We start from the raw sequence: 19,833 nt of genomic DNA on the forward strand, positions 1-19,833 counted from the left end.
TGATCTTATCTAGTTTCTTGTAGTTTATACTGTTTTTTTTTTTTTTTGGAGTAGTTAGGGGCAAATACAAGTTTATCTGCCTGATAAACGAATTTTTGTTAATCTGATGGCATTTTTGTAAATATATTGGAAAAGTGTGGTTATTATTTCAGTACTTTTGGTGAGCTGTCCAATTACTGTTTGCAACTTGCTTTTACTGTTTGGTGAGGAAATTACATATGTACCCCTCAACAAGTACATGAAAAGACATATGTACCCCTCAACTGGTACTTTAAAAGACGATTGTACCCCCCAGATAAACAAATTTTATTTATCTAGGGAATTAATTGGGTATAGCTCAGTAGTTAGTTAGGGTTTTAGGGCTAGATAATGGATCATATATACTCCTTTTTTTTTTTTTTTTTTTTTTTGAAACAATGTACTCCTTATTTTTTGATGGTAGTAAATTATATTAAAAAATAGAACAAGAAAACAATAGGTTTTGTTTGGTATGGTTGTGGTTTTTTGTATTTTGTATTTTTTTTAAAAAAAAATCATATAATATATGTCATTTAATGATTAAAAATTAGTCAAACTTATAAAAATCATGATAATTATAAAATTGTCAACCAAAAAACTAAAATACCTTTTTCTTGTTTCCTATTTTTTATTTTTAAAAAAAACACATAATTGAAAACAATAAAATTAAACAATGTAATACAAGGCCATAGTTATTAGTTAATTTACTTGCATTGCAAGAACTTTTTTGATAATACTATTTAATATCATAAATAAAGTAATATAATTAAATTTTTGGATAAAATATATCAATTATGAGCTATATAATCATTAAAACATTATATTAATTATATTTCAAACATTATGTTACCCTTTCAATACATCCATCCCAACTTATCTCTCAATGTTGATGAAGTTACACATATTCAAATTGATAATACGCAAGTCTTGTTAAACCGCAAGAAGCTAGCTTCACTTAGTTCTTGATTTGGACCATACCCTAATTCATGCAAGAAAGATAAAGAAGTTCAAGTCAACTTAAGAGCGAGCCATGATGTGCGATGATATTTCCGAGTTTAAGCTTTCGAGTGGTGAGGAGTTTGTTGTGAAGTTAAGGCCCGGTGTACATGAGTTTCTTAAGCAAGTTAGCACTATGTTCGATTTGTTAATATGCTCCATGGGAATCCGTGAGATGCACCTAATAGAACAGAAGTAGAGAGACCTCCTGCGCTCAAATAACAGTATTAAAAAATTAAAATCATATACTAAATGGTAAATGAAGATTGAGAAGTCATGCTTGTATTATATTATCATAATAGCCCTAATCAATATGATGGGCGCAAATTAATCCTAGAACAATTTTTCTAAGATACTCATTGAATTAATGAACACGCAAATACAAAAACCCTAGGAATCAGATTAATTAGAACAACCCAATTTAACAATCCACACAACTTAAAAAATTAACCAACACAACAATAAATGATCATCGAAGGGTCTTCCCAATTCCTAGGGCTTTAACACAACAATTAGAACAACCCATTTTAACAATCCACAAAACTTAAAACATTAACGAACACATTAACCCTAAATTACCCCACATTTAATGTACTACACTTGCTAATTGAACAGAATCAACACAAGCCATACTATTATCTCTCGAACTCTTTTTGCCACACACTTGATCACCCCATTTATCCTCGCAACCCGAAACCTGAACGCGATGTAATCAAAACCGCCTCGAGCGCGTCCCTCACGTCCCTTGAACCATACTCCCGGGGCCAAGCATTGTTGATCACAAAACTATCATCATAAAACAAAGTATGAACCAACATCAAAACTCGAACAACCCTAACAAGTTCCGTATCCTTTTCTTGATCAATAAACCCTTTCTTAATTGGAAAGTATTTATACCCGCCAATTTGCAAAAGATTTCTCTTACAACATTCCTCCCAAATTGTCACCGTATCATCAACAATTACAACAACTCTTTCATGTGATAACACAACATTATCAAACCCCTTTCGCTTCTCCTTTACACAATCCTCCCTCGCAATAATCGAACAATTACTCGGAAACCCGGCCTTAGACACGAGCAACTCGTGCACTTGTCGTGCGTAATACCGACTTCCCATGGTGTATATCGACAACTCGAACATCGAACTAACCAACTTAATAAATTCACGTACACCCGGCCTTAACTTCACCATATAATCACCACCGCAAGTCTTATAAACATTATCCTCAATCGATTTCGTGTTCTTGTTCGAGTCAATAGTTGTCTTCTCCGTAGACGCGAGTTTGTGCAACTTTCTAGAGTGGACTAGAGTGTGGTCTAAGTCAAGGATTAAGTGGAGTTTCTTTGAGTTTAACAAGTATTGGAGATTATTGTCTCGAATACGATTAATCTCACTTTTTGTTACTGATGAATTCATTGTAATTTTTTGGATAGATGAAATCATTAGAATTGCTTTAGGAAAGACTAAAGAAACAAATTTTTAGGTTTTGGTCCAAGATATATATAGATTATACACGACATATAAAATACTTAAAGCTAATAGGAAATTAAAGCTGATGTTTTGATTAATAAAAATATATCTATAATATTTTTTTTTTTGGTTGGAAAGAGCAATATATTATAAATTTAGGCTGTTACACACAGCAATAGTATAAATACAAATACACCTCACTAAGGAGGGTCAAAAGATGGTGTCACAGCACCCAAAGTATTTCCAGCTAGGTTGATAGAAGCTACATTAGATGAGGAGTAGTTCTGATGCAAATTAGGGTGTGGGGTTAGAATAGTAGCATTACAGAGGAACAAATCTGGATTAAAAATCCCCATGCACTGAGCTGCAAGACCCAATCTGGCTGCCCTGGCCAACTGGTCCACCTCCTGGATGCTCCTCCTGCCCACATGCATCACCTTGCATTGGCCCAAAGTCTGTCTTAAGTCCCTGCATATATTAATAAAAGGAGACAAATTATCAGGGGGGGCGTAGCAGTCATTGATGCTAACAGTACATCTCTGGCAGTCTGATAGAATTGTGCTATCCTCCCAGTTCTTTGATTGGCACCACCTCAAAGCAAGCAAGATTGCTAGGCATTCAGCCATGGCAGGGCTGGTAGTTCTCACATGAGTAGCAATCCCCTGGATCCAGACACCTTCTGTTGTTCTACAAATACAAGCTATCCCTGCAGACTTTCTTACTGGACAAAAAGAAGCATCCACAGCAAAACAAAAGGTAGAATCAATAGAGGGGGGAACATACACCATAGCCTTATGAGACCTAACAGGGGTTAGAAAGGTAGCCTCATGGATCATCCACCTTAAAGAATGCCACCACTGATCAACTGTGATATTGGTCTTAGCAAAAATCCATTTGTTCCTCCTCAACCATAACTTCCAACATATTAGAGCAAAGAGACAGTTCCATTTTTGGTCAAGAAGAGAGGATTTGCTGGTGTCTTTAATGTTGTTAGGGAACCAAACATAGAAGGGGTCAGTGAAGAAGTTTTGGGGGCAAGAAATGGAAGACCAGATTTCAGTAGCTCTAGGACAATCCCTAAGAACATGAATGATGGATTCATCAGAATGAGGACAGAAGGAACACTTACTAGAGGGAGAGATGTTCCTAGAGTGCAGAACAGCAGAAGTAGGTATGCTCTGCCATGCACAGGCCCACAAAAAGAACTTGACAGAGGGTTTTACATCCAACTTCCATATATCCTCAGTCAAGAAGTAGTCTCTACTCCTGGGATAGGCTTGATTCCAGAGATACAAATAGGCAGAAAAAGTGTCAAAGTGATTGCCCTTGCCTAGAGAACTGAAGGGAAAATCCTCAGAGTGGCTAAGAATAGGGATAGCAGAGATGACAGAGAGAATGTGAGGAGGAATATTATCATGGAAATTAGCAGGCAACCAGCCATTATTCCCCATGATTGAATCAACCTTTTGGTTGAGTTGGTCAGGTTTGAGAGGACCAGCAATAAGCTGCCTAAGGGGGCCCATGCCAGTCCAGTCATCAAACCAAAGAGAGCATTGATCTCCCTTCCCAGTACACCATTGGGTAAAATGAGCATAGGTTTCCCAACCCTTCCCCATGTCCTGCCAGATGTGGGAGCCATACTTAAAGGGTCTAGGAATGCTTCTGTTGCAGTACTTCTCCCTAATAATGGTGGTGGCTAGGTTGTTAGAGCTATGGATCTTCCAGCAGAGCTTAGATAAAAGGGCCAAGTTGTTAAGGTGGCTTTCTCTAAATCCCAGACCCCCTCTATGGACAGGACCACAAATCTTTTTCCAGGCAATGAGAGGGGATTTTCTTTTGTTTGGGGTTGAACCCCAGAAGAACCTAGAGCAAATTCTATCAATGCTAGAACAGATTTTCTTAGGAAGGGCAATCACCTGCATAGAGTATTCAGGAATAGCAGCAAGAGAAGCTTTGATTAAGATAGACCTACCAGCCTTAGACAGATTAACAGTCTTCCAAGCAAAGAGTTTCTTAGCAAGATTATTAGTGATGTAAGCAAGTTGAGAGATGGAGGGTCTCTTGTCAGTCAGGGGAAAACCAAGATATGTACCTAAGTCATCACTAACAGGGACATGGAGGGCAACAGAGAAGTCCTGGATGGTCTGGAGAGAACAATGTTTGGAAAAGTAAATTTTGCTCTTGGCAGGGTTCATTTTCTGGCCAGACACATCCCAAATATTATCAAGGGTTTGGATCATAGCATGGAGAGTGGATTGGTTAGCCCCACCAAACAGTAAAAGGTCATCAGCAAACATTAGATGAGATATAGGAGTGCCCCCATTTTTGAACATAAAAGGTTTCCAACCCCCCTCTTCACAGGCTTTCTGAATAAGAAAGGACAGGTATTCCATGCATATAATAAAGAGATAGGGAGATATAGGATCTCCCTGCCTTAATCCTCTAGAAGCTTGGAAGGATCTAGTGGGCTTGCCATTCACCATAACTTGGAAGGAGGATGAAGCAACACAATTCATGATTAGATTAGTAGAGGCCTCATCAAAGCCATTCCTAGCAAGGCAAAACCTAATGAAAGGCCATTCCAGTCTATCATAGGCTTTCTCAAGATCAATTTTAAGGGCAAACCAGCCAACAAAGCTATTCCTAGTTCTCATGGAGTGCAGAATCTCAGAAGCAGCAATGTAGTTGTTCTGACACCCTCTACCAGGGAGGAAACTACTCTGATTGGGAGAAATAATAGAATTGATCCTAGGTCTGATCCTCAGAACAATAATTTTAGAGATAATCTTATATACAGTATTACACAGGCTGATAGGTCTATATTGCTTGATTGACTCAGGATTCTGAACCTTTGGAATAAGACAGATGGAGGTTCTATTGATCTCAGCAGGGATAGAGAGAGAGGAGAAACAGTCCTGAGAGAACTGTAATAGGTCCTTCCAGATGGTGGACCAATGCTCTTGATAGAAAAAAGGATGGAACCCATCCATACCAGGGGCTTTGAATTTTTTCATGCTAAAGACAGCCTGGTGCACTTCAAACAGAGCAGGGGGATGGGAGATACACAGGGAAGACCCATAAATAGGTTGACCAAGGGAGAGAGTAGCTTCAGAAGAGAAGAGAATGGAGAAGTAGTTAGCAATATGGTCATGCAGACCAGAGGTAGGCACAGGTTCACCCACTTCATTAGACAGATTCTGGATTCTATTATGAGATCTCCTAATGAGGACAAAGTTGTGAAAGAAATTAGTATTCCTATCCCCTTCAGTGAGCCAGTTAGACTTGGCCCTAACTGCCCAGAAAGCTTCTTCCTGGGCATAAGCAGAGGACTGGGAGCAGGACAGATGGGAATCAAGATTCAGCAGGAATTGGTTGTTTGGTTCCCTTTCAAGGGCATTCTGGACACCAGCAATTCTCCTATGAAGTTTTTTGGTAACAAGCAGGGGATTAGGAACAGTAGCCTTAACCCAACACTGAATGGAAGAGGACATGGATTTGAGTTTTTGATGGATAGGCATATCCTGAAAGGGCCAAGCATTTTCAACCAAATTCCTAAACCCAGGGTAAAGGTACCAAAGAGGTTCCATTTTAAAAGATCTTGAACCAGGGACAGAAGGTTGGGGCTGGACACACTGGAGTTTAATAGGACAATGATCAGAGGTACCTCTAGTGAGGTGGGTAAGGCTTGTTTGAGGGAATTTCTGAATCCATAGAGAGTTAATCAGAGCTCTATCCAACCTCTGGAAAATAGGTCTTCTCTTTCTTTTGTTAGACCAAGTAAACCTATTCCCAATGAACCCCACATCAATCAGACCACAGACATGAATGCACTCATTAAATCTAGCAGCCCTTATTTGAACAATGGGCCTACCCCCAATTTTTCATTAGCAGAAACAATTTCATTAAAATCCCCAATAACAATCCAAGGCACATTAACAGAAGAAGATAAATTTTCCAAATCATTCCAAGAATCAATCCTACCCTTAAATTTAGTACTAGCATAAATAGCAGAAATGAAAAAAGAAAAATTTGAGGAGACTACCTTAAACACACCATGAATGGCATGGATGTCCCTGCTGACAGAACAGAAATCCAGCACCTCAGATTTCCAGAGAAGGAGCACCCCTCCAGTTAATCCTCTTGGTTCAGCCAGCTCAAAGCGGTCATAGGGAAGGTCTTGGATTATGTGCTTGGTATGAGCACGGCTAGTTTTGATTTCAGACAGAAAGATGATATCAGGGGTATGTTCCTGAATAAGGTGATGCAGATTTGCTAGGAATCCCTTTCTGGCGATTCCTCTCGCATTCCAGGCAACAATTATCATAGGTTCAGGCAGAGGTTCCCGAAGGAAGATTTCCTCCCTCAAATGGAGTGGGGTTTGGGGTCCCAGATTGAAGAACTCATACGTCTTGGACGAGTGGAGTCTGATGTTCTGCAGTTGGAATACTGCTTCCATCAGCCATAATTGCAGATCCACATCCTGGAAGAACTTTGCAGTAACCTCCAGCTGCTTGAATTCCATCTCTGTTTTCGTTACAAAAAGGCCATTGCTTGCTTCGGAGAAGGTCAGCTTCTGAGATTTTGAGGTCAATGTGTAGATCTTCCTGAATTGAGGGAGCATCGGAGATGGGTCCACCAGAAAAGCCAATTGAGGATGTACAATCCAAGGGAGGTTTTGAACTTGAGCTTGTTTCATCCACCAAACAAGGAAGGCTTCCAAAACAGGGCACATTGCCTTCAAGTCGCAGAGGGAGGGAAGATGGCCTGGCAGAATCGACCCCTCCGGCTTCTTGACCATCATCAACTCTTGGAACGGTGCATCCACTAGGTATGGGCGAAGGATGAATGACCGGATCTGGTGCTTGGATATCCGCACCCATTTTGATGGAGTTTTGAGGAGGAATTCCATTCTGTTGACATCCGTTTCTGGATAGGTTGGGATCGGAGGATCTAGGCATTGAACTGCTATTGGGTTCCCCTTGGACTGATCCACCAGGATCGGGAAAGGGGGGTGGAGGGGTTGCTTCTGGAAGGGTAGGTAGAAGCGAGGGTTTTTGATGAGGTATTGGCACATGTGTTTGATGAGAGATGGTGGGTAGGGAGTTGATTCCTCCTCCTCTGAATCTATCTCGTGCTTGATAGGGCAATCCGAAAACTGGCCCGACTCGTTGGAAGACATCTTTGGAGTGGGTGCGTTTTGCAAGAGGGAGATTTTTGGTTTTTTGTGGTGCGTTGACTGGTCTCTGGTTCAGAGTTGAGGAGGGAGATGAAGAAGTTGTGGCTGCGAAGAGGAAATGTGGGTTAGGGTTAGGGTTCGTAGATGGGATAATGTTGTTAGGTGGGAGCAGCTGAGAGATTGAATCAACGGTTGGAATTGAATCCGATGGCTGAGATTGCGACAGAGGGGCATCGGTGGTTGGGCAATTAATAAGGGTAGAAGCGGAATTTCCCTATAATATACTTTCCATATTTCCATCCCTAATCCATGCCGCCTTAAATTTTATAATTTTATTATTAAAAAAAAAAAAAAAAAACAAATCAGCTAATGGGGGCTTGTTTGGCATCATTTTTTGTTTTCAGTTTTCTGATTTTTTGAAAACTAAAAACCAAAAACTGGAAACAAGAAAAAGGTGTTTCCACTTTTCTGTTGTCAGTTTTCAAAATTATCATGATTTTAATAAGTCTAAATTTTTTTTGATTCTGTGACATATATAATATACTTTTAAATAACAAAAAACCAAAAAACAGAAAACCACAGCGATGCCAAACGAACCACAGCGATGACAAATTAGCTTGTAATTTAGATCTTACACGGTTTTGTTGCACCATGTTTTTACTTACAAATTCTTAAATAAAATTAATTGTATTGTGAGTAGAATTTTGATTTGTGTTATTTTTTAAATTTATTAATTTTTCTGATTTATTAATTATGCAGTGTTAATAGTGAATTTTGGTGTGGAAAAGATAATTAAAAAAAATAATATTAATGTTGTGAAATAAGGGGAAAGATGAGAGATTGAAAGAGAATAAATCTATATATAATATTCCATATGATAAGGTGTATATATACATACAATATATTAGGGTTTGATTGGATAAGAATATAAACCCTAGATCTAGATTGTTCCGGAATGATACAAAGGAGGATAATGGATATCCACAAATATTTCATAACACTCCCCTTTGGATGTCCATTATCGAAGACTGTGCCTCATTAAAACCTTTCTACGAAAAACCCTGTGGGATAAAAACATAGTGAAGGAAAAAGAGTACATCATTCTTCGTAATACGCTCGAGATGCTGCCTCATTAAAAACCTTACCAGGAAAACCCAATTTGGGACAAAACCATGGTCAAGGGAAAAAGAGTGCAGCGCGTATTTTCTCCCCCTAATGAATACATAACTTGAGATCTTCTAGTGCCGCAACGATGAATCCAATATGTTTGGATATCTTCTCATATGTAGTAAGTAAAGTATCATTCGTTGATCTTCGACTCTCCTAAGCTGAAGTTGCATCTTCAATTCTTCAAGTATTCACGTGAACATGTGAAGTGTCTTTCATTTCACCATACATGTGTTTATCTCTAATATCATTATTTCAAGTCTCTGTTTAATAGTTGATTTAAAAATTAAACTTATGCTAGTTGATTTAAAAATTAAACTTATGCGGTTATGACTTTTTCTAGAAGTCGTTAATAATAGAAATTGATAATTATTATTTGATCAAACATTCCTTAATGATCATTTGATGACAAAACTTGACATTATTAATGTCGTTCTTCAATTTCATATGAATTATTATATAACATATGCAATTATATACATTAATCATGGTTCTTCTGGACCATAAGAAACAGTCTCACACATAAGTATCCCGTTTCTTTAGAAGTTTCATAATTAACTACACAATAATTTTCTACGAATACAAATAGTAAATCTCACTAACTCTTATATACTTAAATTTCAGGTTGAGATGTCAATGATGTAGTCACATAAAATTTTCAAGAGTTTGATAATTGTAATATTAAAAAAATTTTGTAGGACTAGTTATTTAAATACGTTGTATTATTAAATCGGTGTTTTCAATAATTTCATCACAACTATAAGCCCATTGGAATATAAATATTTTTTTGTAATTTCCTTGAAAGTTACAAATACGCCATACTATATATATTTTGAACAAATATTCACATATACCACAATTAATGTATATAACTAATGCATCAATATGAGACATAAAAAATAAAATATACAATGAGTAATGCATCTAACAAATTTCAATATACGCAAAGAATAATTCATTAACCTATGACTCACACATGTATATGAACATACATAAGACTCTGCAAGACACTGTACAGTGTGGATTTAAAAATCCATATTTCATTAGACTTCTGGTCCATGATAAACTTATGATTATTATCATTATGTCGACATTAAAATGGACATATATTCCAGATCCCTTATTCACTAGTCCATTATATCATGCATATGCATTATTTATCGGTTCCATCATATACCGGTATCATTATATAAAGTTACAATTTTAATTTGCATGCTATTTTGACAAAGATATCTGAATACATTTTTCATTGGTACCAACATAATTTTTCTTACATCACAGGCCATCTATTGTAACAATTCAGATATCTACACAACTTCAAAGGTATTTCATACACCTGGTATTAATATACTATTACACTATTAAAAGTGTCAACTGCACTATCTTGCCATATACCACATCTTTATTTTGAAACTGATTATACAATCTACACTTCAGGTGTAGTGTTTCAAGTATATACAATTGGCAAGCTTTATCTCAATGTGCAACATATCTTGATAGCATATGGATAAAAGTTTGCTAGAAAACATTTCAAATTACCATTATTTATATAGGAATCATCAGTTTTTTTTTTTTTTTTTTTTTTTTTTACTTTTTCCAACTTACTCCAATTCTCCCCCTAAGTTGGTAAAATATCTCATATATAGTGGCATCACAGTTCTTCACCAACTTAGTATACAAATTTCCAATAAAATTCATTTCATAGGAGGATCATAATCAACAAAATTTATCTCTCGGAATAATTATATTAAAACAAGCTTTAATCTCTTCTAGAGAGCAATTTTAAATTATTTCTTCATAACGCATATGTATTTATTATTAACTCTTTCATAATTTGTTCTCTTTAGGAGATCAATAATTCAATATCAATGGGAGACATATAATGTACAGTTGATGACTTTCCTTATTTTCCTTTTTTCTTATGTGCTGACATATTATAGCCCCAATCAAAAGAATTGTTATACAAGCATAAATCACTTGCTTGTAATTTTACTAGTTGGTGATCTTCTAGATCTGTAAAGACTTAAATAGTGTATTTGGTGAGCTTCTAGTCACTTGATAGTTGACAATAATATATAAGTTATTTTGGTGAACTTCTGGTCACCCATTACTCTTTTATATAAAAAATCAAAACTTATTAACCCTTGAAATTTTTCATATATACAAATTATTATGAATTACAATCCAAATATAGCTCAATCTCAATGTTATGTCTTGCCATTCAATTCATTTCATATATTTAACATTAAGAGAGCGTTAACACATTATCAAATGAAACTTCAGGTTTCCATAACGGGTAATTATTAAACCCGGATGACCTAATTTAATTATCACATCCAATCACTTCTATAGATTTGAACTCTGGTTAGTTTTCCAACACTAGTGATCACTTTATTAAACTTAATTCATGCATGACCATGAATGTATTGTGATATTAGAACACCAAAATGTGTTTCTTTATACAATTGGAAAGACAATCAACTAATATTTTATCCAATAATTACTTATATATACTCTGCTGGAGTTTTGACTATAATCTTGATATATGTTAATTAATCTTGTTGGATATTTCATACTGTTTTGGAGTCTTTTGTATAATCATGAGACATATTGATTTTACTAAAAAATGATTTTATTCTAGAAATGTAATGGGATTTATCATTTCCTCAAATTTGCCATTGTCAATATTTGCTCCATTCCTTTTTCCGAAGGTTCTTCTTATTTATTTATTTATTTATTTATTTATTTTTAATCTATTGGACTACAATGCTTCAGCCGTGCTTTAGGTTTCATTAGTAACCGATGTTGTCCTTTTGGGACAATAAATTTAATTGGAGCATTTACAACTAGTAATGATCAATGACATTCATTTATTTACATCCATCTTCAGGATGGTGTCATTTGTAAATATGTAATATTATATGGTCGCTTTTATTAAATAAATTATTGACATTGATATTAATGCTATGTATTCACTACATACCATCAATATATCATACAATTCATGTGCAAGGATTACATATAATAACGAAATGAATAATATCTCCCCCTAATCCTTGCATGTGGGGATATGAAATAAATTAAGTTATCCAACAACTTTGAAATCCTTTACACTTAAACCATAAATTATTTTGGTAATGTCAAGTATCAAGCAAAGAAAAATATTCTCATAAAACTCTTACTTGTTCCTCTTGCCCAATCATATTAATCTTTGTGTTGAAAATTCTGTAAACTATGGACATAATACATTCTTCAAGTAATTTGCTCAAAATAGCATGTTTAATGAATTTCTTGAACTCATAACACTATTCTTTGCTCAAATACTTATGAACTTTATAATCAAGAATAATTTCATGCAAACATGCTTGTTACCTTTTTAATCATTCAAATTCTCACCCAAAGTTCAATAACTTGAATACTATTCAATATCTTTTGTATAATATTATTTCATGACGTTGTGTTTATAGAATCACGTTAGTATGTAGTGGATATCTAAGCAACATGCTTTAGCTTTGTAAATCATGCACATCTCTTTTTATTATCCTTAAGGGTTTTGAGCCCTTTATATGTTCAAGCTAGGAACTTTAAGTCTATGTGTGTGAATACTCTTTATAAATATAAGGAACTTCAGGTCCGCACATCATATTCAACTTACATTCATTCCAATAATCTAACTTTAAGTAGGTACATAATACTATAATTGAATTTAATCACACATCAATCAATATAATGTATATAGTATGCTTCATAATTTTATCAACTTATAAGGATAATAATAATAGGTACATAATAATATAACTAAATGAGAAGGTAAAAACAATATGAGAACCTACTACTTCACGCTTTAATAAAAACATACCTGAATTGATTGAATCAACTATATTGTCGGATCAATTATATCAATATATTGTCTGATAAAGCTTAATTAGAAAATAGAAACAAGCACATAAACAACCAACATTAACACGTTCACGTTAGTGGAAAACCACATGGTTCATATCATACTTGAAATATAAAAACATAATTCAATACATAAATTATAAATAGTTTCACATTTGCCTTAGGCTTACTTCGTACAATTTACAAACATTTAAGGCATTAAACATAGGATTTCACAAACAAATTATATGAGTAAATAATTGCTAAATCAAACCATTCATATTTGCTATCAAGCATGGAGAAATAACCAAACTCATTTACGGATAGGAAAAGTAATACCAAAATCTAGCAAATATATGTACTACAAGTTCATAAAAACCATACGTTCATAGAATTAACCCCAATAATAATTCTAAATACCCTTTTAGATTCAAACTAAACAAAACTCATAGTCAAAACAAAACTACTAATTAGTTTTTCTGCACCAAATCCAACTATTCCCAAATTGCTCATTGAACTCCAAGAATAATAAAAATACGAAAATTTGAGAAACAATATAAACATATTATGTAAAGGTTTAAAATTAACAATAACAGGATAGTTGAGAATGAACTTTCCTGATATCAAAACCTTTCCCACTATAAAAACCAGCCTTATCGTCAACTTCATGTTGTCAACGACATCTGTTAGCCTGTAACTCATGAAAGAAAAGAAAATAAAGTAATAAAGTATAGCCCTTAATTAAGGCTAATCTATAATATTATGGATAGATGATAAAGATGATTCAAGATAAACAAACCAATGCAATCGAAAAATAATATGAGTAGTTCTTTGTAACCAAATTATTAATACCGTGAGACTCCTTGTACTAGTCCCAAATTAATTAATGAGGATTGGGAATGATATGACATTCTTGAAACGTGTGATGATCAAGATTAATCTCCTTCTAATTTCTTCTCAAGATGCGACACAACAAAATAATAATGAGTATAAAATTTGCATATTGATTAGAGTTTGGTGCTAATAACGTGTTGTTTGATTAGATAAGAATATAAACCCTAGATTTAGATTATTCCGGAATGATACAAAGGAGGATAATGGATATCCACAAATATTTCATAACAATTAACAAAAATTGGGGTTTTTATGGTTTTCGTCCAGTTGAAGGCCTGTGAAATGGAAGTATAGAGACTTTGGGAGGAGGCTAACAACATGCTTAAATAAAGGTCACTATGTCTATTACTACATTAGTGTAGAAGAAAGGTTGTTATATTATTTAAGGTTCAATGTATATAGTTAGGTGATTTAGTTTCTGCTCTATATAGCTGTCAGCTTCAATGAAATATAATTGGTAGCTCGCTCTACTACACCAAAGGCTACTTTTAATTTGTTGTAAAGCTTTCTTGTTCACGTTCCCTTGTGTCAAGGTTTCTAGTGTTCAACAGATAAAAAATCAAGAAATAAAATGCTTAAATCATTTATTGAATACTGATTATTATGATATAGTGTCTTTTATAATTGACATAATAACTTTGATTTTGGGATATATATTTTTTTGGAATAGTAACTTTTTTTATAATATAGTATCTTTTATAATTGACATAGTAACTTTGATTTTGGGATATATATCTTTTGGATATATATTTAATAGCCCTTTATTCATCATCCCGAGCATGCTAGTTATGTGTCAGAAGAACTACGTCAAGCGAGCGGAACGTTTGACCCACAATAATCCTGTGAAAATACTAGCACGTAATAGAGATGAAGATGGTGGTAAAGAATACTCGAGTACAATATCAAGCGGAAGAATGCCATTTTTACCGATACTTTTACGAGGGGTGGAGGAAGTTTGTCAAAGATTACCCACAGCTACAAGCGGGTTCCAACATCGAGCTTTATTGGGATGCAAATAAAATTCTACTTCTAATAGGATTACCGGCCACTCCACCGAAAGAATCGAGCCGGTTATGGTGGAAGTGAATACAACAACACCCAAAAATAGAGAAAATATGCAAGATGAGTTTCATAATTTTTTATTATTTTTCTTTTTTATTTTTCATTTTTTTTTTTGTTATAGATACACATTGGTAATTGGATTTTCCGGTTATAAATATACTAACTAAGTATTTAGAACGTTATATTTTCTGGTTTCCCTCCTCTTTTCCTTTACACTCAATCGTCATTTACTTAGTTCAATAAATAACTTCTTTAAACTCTTTGAATTTCCATCCAATCTTTAAATCTCTTTTTTAACATGGAAGAAGAGCTTGAACTAACATACACATCTATTGCCGGTAAAATTCATATTCCCAATTGAATTTACATTAGATTTATCAAACAAGACATACTTAGATATTGTCATGAGATGTATGAAAATAGAGCAGATAGAGTAATCTCTGAACCCTTATAGTTCCAACAATAAACATTGTTGCACCCGATTGCAGGCAGTATTGATTCGAGTACTATGTATCTCCCGACAGAAACCATCTATACCGTTATTTATATCACGGGTGGGATGACTTTTTCGACAACCACCGCCAACAATTGCGACTATTTTATAAAATTTACATTTCTTGGCACAATGATGAACTGAGTATCTAATGTTGATACGACTAGCCAATGTTTTTTTTTGATAATTTTTCCCACGTTAAATATTGTGTGTCCATTTTCACTAGTTATCTTGCCTTTATTTTTTTCCTACTTATCTTATCAATCTCTACATCTTTAATTTGCCTCCGCTGTGCACTCACCAACCCTTGGAACGGTGAGTATTACAAGAGAACTTTCATTATTATAAGAACTCACAAAGGAGTAATACAAATTAAGAATAGTGTATTAGGGAGATTGTGTGTATGTAGAAACTCTGATCATGATATATATCTTAGAGAGCTATATTTGTAGGTACATTGGGAGTATCGGAGTATTAAAGGATATGTAGGTGGATACATACTCCAAATGATGCCAAATACCTTATATTTATAGGTGATGTAAGGAGGTGGAGGAAATGTGTGGAATTTTCTACACACAAACTCTTCAAATTGTTCACATAAATCTAGAACTTTCATGAGCATTCACTATTTTTAGATTCTTCTACCATTCTTCATCAATTTCTTGATTATTTTAGAATTTTTTAGAAATCTTAAGAAACTTGACATATAATGAGTTGGACTATGGAATTTGGGTCACACTAACCCAACAAAAGCGGCGAAGGACCGATAACAAAGAATTAAAAAAAAAAAAAAAAAAACCCCACAGCCAACTATATGTTATTAATTTTTTGTTGATCGATTTGTTTTTTTTTTTCAAGATTTGGGTTTTTTTATTTTAGAAAATAATGTAATTCTGAAATTTGATTAGATTAGAGTTTTGTACAAATTCTTATATGGATCTGGTTCACACTAATTTATTGTGGACCACTAACATTAGAGAAATTATGGTTGTTTTATTAATTAAAAAAAAGGGTCACTATGTTGAAATAAAAATCATTTTGGTAATATATAGGCCTAAGTGGTTAGTTTTTTTAATGAAATATTTTATACACTAATCAATATGAATAATAAAGGCCACTATGGTAAAATTATGCTAATAGCATCGTATTTCAAGTTCACAATATTATTAAACGTTGTACTAGTTTTAAATAAAGGTTACTATATTAAAAATAAGGTTACTATGTTAAAAATAAGGGTCACTATGTTCAATATAATGTCAGTTGCGTGTGTATAGACCTCGGGTCCACAATAATGTTATTGTGGGACAGGTCCACGCAAGTCTTTCTGCCAAAATAACCCCCAAAACCATGTGTGTGACACGAAAATCGAAAAAAGTAAAAAATTACGTTAGGTTTGACGACAAGTAGTAAAAAATAATTTTTTATTTTTTATTTGGTGGTAAATAAAAATTTTAAAAGTTTAGGTGGTAAAAAACAAATTTTTGTTTTTTTTTTGTTTTTTTGTTTTTTTTTTTTTTTTTGATAAAAGTCAAAAAATCCTATTATTTATTTTTATAGAAAGTATATCATTTTGAAAATTAATGAGGGGTAAATTTTTTTGTTACAAAGAACCTGATAATGACAAAGGTAAAAAATTTAACATTTTAAAAAAAAAAATTCTCTTTAAATGAAAAAAACAAAAAGATCAAATATCAAGAGGAAAATTGTTACTCTACTAGGTTAGGTCCTGTGCCATGCACAGTAATTTTCAATAATTTAACTATATTTAAAATTAACATTATATACTTTCATATGTTACATACATTCATATCAATTGAATCCTAAAAAACAACCAAAAATGGCAAGAAAAAATCACACTACTAATCAGCGACATATGTCAACTTTAGCAAGTATTATTGAAGTTTTCATGGAGTGCTAATTGATTGAAATTCTAATCATAAATTATTCAAGGAAATAACAAAAGTATCATTTCTTGATTTGATATTCGCATTTCATTGTTTAAGCTTGTAACTTCTATTACATAATTAAAAAAAAAAAAAACAAGAAAAAAATTAAATAATCTTGTTACAATAAACGTATGTTGTACATAATTTATATCTTTTTTAAAAAAAAAATAGTCCATAACAAATGATGTTAAGAATATTATTTTCCATATTTTTTGCTTAAGTTTATAGTTGTCCATATATTTATTTTGGAAAGATACATCAAATCTTCAATTATACTTTGTATGTAATTATTACCTTATAAAATATATGTAAAAAGATTTATTTTTGAAATTGAATTATTTTCCAAAAAAAAAAAAAAAAAAACAGTAAGGATATACTAGAAGATGACACGTGTTATTACTGTTGTGTCTTTTAGTATATAGTTATTGATTATTGATTTTATATTGTTAATCTTATTTGCAATAATCTTTTTTAAGACAAAATTGATCAAAGTAAGAATTGAAGTACATTTTCCCCTTCAAAAAAAAAAAAAAAAAAATCTATAACCTAAAAATTTGTACCCAAGCAAGGGTTTGAACTATTTAGCAGCTATAACCTAAATTTTAGCAGCTATAACCTAAAAATTTGTACCCAAGCAAGGGTTTGAACTATTTTTTAACAGGTTGGAGGGAGTAGATAATAGATAATATTTGATAGTGAACGACATGTCAAAGGTTCACTTAAGTATAAGCTCACTTTTAAATTAAAATACAATACACTTCCTTAGTTCCTTTTACTCTTTTAATTGTCCCGTACACACATTGATTTTTATTTAAAATTTCAATTGACTTTTATTTTGCATCATATAAACCACATGTATAAATTAAATTAACTTACATTAAACAACATTTTTTTACCTATACTAAAATAGAAGGGTCTTTTTTTTTTTTTGGATATTTTTTTTTTTTTTTTTTTTGAAAAAATATACAAAAATAGAAGTTATCATATACTTCAAAGACTTCGTATATATATACTTTAAAAATTATTGGGTTTGATTTCAATGTAAAGTATAAACTTTTTTTAAAAGTTTTACACAAACATAATTAGATTTTTTTTTTTTTTTTTTTTTTTAAAAAAAAAAAAAAACACACACACATCTTATTTACAGTAGGGGTTAAAACCTCCCAGCCACATTACAAAGCATTCTATGTCTTTAAGAATGCTACCAAACTCTAAAGGAGGAGCAAGACCCTTCATCACATGTTGTCCTTCTCCAGCACAAATCTTCGAAAACCCGCTTGCTTCCATGAATGTGCACAAGGCATGTCTCATCGCAGTAGCTTCACATTGGCGATAGCTTCACCATCACACAAGACATGATATAATTAGAGATTTAGCTATTAAGAAATAATAAGAATATCTGATTGTTATTCATTATGTTATTATGTAAATATCTTTTATTTATCTAGTCAATGTTGTTAGGATTGACTTCCATATTTTTAGGTTATTTTGTTACATATATATATATATATATCCTTACCCTTTTTTTTTTTTTTTTAATTAAAGTTAAGAATTGATTCTGTCAAAAAAATTAAAAATCATAAAAGTGAAGGTTAATAATTAATAGAATATATAACATATTATACATACATGCAAAACATTTATATTTTTACTCAAACAAATTTGCAATGTCACAACAAACCTAAACAATAATTTAAGGGACACTCTTTACTACTTCGTATAAATTAACTCTTGAACTATTAGAACAAAGATATTGAAGAGGGTAAAAAAAAAGTTAAGAGTAATGAAAGAAATACTAGAGTTGTGCATGAAAAGCTTGGAATGCTCTCATCCGTCATTAATGGATAACAAGTGTTCATGGACATTCGATTGTGGCGATCCTATCAAGTTACCCTTTCGATTCATCCATCCCAACTTAACCCTCAATCTTGATGAAGTTACACATATTCAATATGATTATACTCAAGTCTTGTTTAACCGCAAGAAGCTTCACTTAGTTCTTGATTTGGACCATACCTTAATTCATGCAAGAAAGATCAAGAAGTTCAAGTCTAAGCATAGACGACAAAACATAAGAGCCATGATGTCGTACGATGATATTTCCGAGTTTAAGCTTTCGAGTGGTGAGGAGTTTGTTGTGAAGTTAAGGCCCGGTGTACATGAGTTCCTTGAGAAAGTTAGCACTATGTTCGATTTGTCGATATGCACCATGGGAACCCGTGAGTATGCTCACAAGGTGGTTGAAAAACTCGGTGGATTGGATAGGTTTTTGTGGGTGATCGCTAGGGAAGATTGCGTGAAGGCGAATCAAAAGGCGTTGGATGTGGTGTTATCATGTCGAGAAGCAACATTGATTGTGGATGATACCGAAAGTGTTTGGGAGGAATCTTGTAAGGCAAACCTAATAAAAATAAATCCGTATGATTATGATTTTGTTCCTTTAGAGGAAGAGAAAAAGGAGTTATTGGATGGGGAGCTTGCTAGGGTTCTTGATATATTAAGGGGTGTTTATAATGGATTTTATGATGTTGGTAATGAAAAGGATGAATCTGCCAAGGATGCAAGAAAAGAGCTTGAAAAGGTTATGATAAGCCGGCCGGAATTAGGTTGTTCGAATCAAGAACAACATGACAAAGATGAAAAGCTTGGTGTTGATGAAGTTGTAGCAACGAGCAAGCCAAAGAGATTAAGAATTAGACTAAATTGAGTCTTGCTACAACATGATTGTAC

At 33.4% G+C, this 19,833-nt stretch overlaps 3 protein-coding genes across 3 annotated transcripts; 1 reads left to right on the forward strand and 2 right to left on the reverse strand.

The window, feature by feature from the left end:
• Positions 1–1,691: 1,691 nt before the first annotated feature.
• On the reverse strand, positions 1,692–2,432 carry LOC145589004 (RNA polymerase II C-terminal domain phosphatase-like 4). The gene has a single exon (XM_081645581.1). The coding sequence runs from the start codon at positions 2,430–2,432 to the stop codon at positions 1,692–1,694; it is 741 nt and encodes a 246-aa protein (XP_081501707.1).
• Positions 2,433–2,686: 254 nt separating this feature from the next.
• On the reverse strand, positions 2,687–7,665 carry LOC145589005 (uncharacterized). Its single transcript, XM_081645582.1, has 2 exons — positions 6,347–7,665; positions 2,687–6,269 (listed from the first exon to the last, which is right to left on the reverse strand). Exons 1-2 carry the CDS (start codon positions 7,663–7,665, stop codon positions 2,687–2,689), a joined length of 4,902 nt encoding a protein of 1,633 aa, XP_081501708.1.
• Positions 7,666–18,943: 11,278 nt separating this feature from the next.
• Positions 18,944–19,810, forward strand: LOC145589006 (RNA polymerase II C-terminal domain phosphatase-like 4). The gene has a single exon (XM_081645584.1). It carries the CDS (start codon positions 18,944–18,946, stop codon positions 19,808–19,810), a length of 867 nt encoding a protein of 288 aa, XP_081501710.1.
• The last annotated feature ends 23 nt before the right edge of the window (positions 19,811–19,833 follow it).

The sequence above is a fragment of the Chenopodium album genome, chromosome 17 (genome assembly GCF_948465745.1).
Source record: "Chenopodium album chromosome 17, dcCheAlbu1.1, whole genome shotgun sequence".
In the NCBI taxonomy this organism is placed as follows: Eukaryota; Viridiplantae; Streptophyta; class Magnoliopsida; order Caryophyllales; family Amaranthaceae; genus Chenopodium; species Chenopodium album.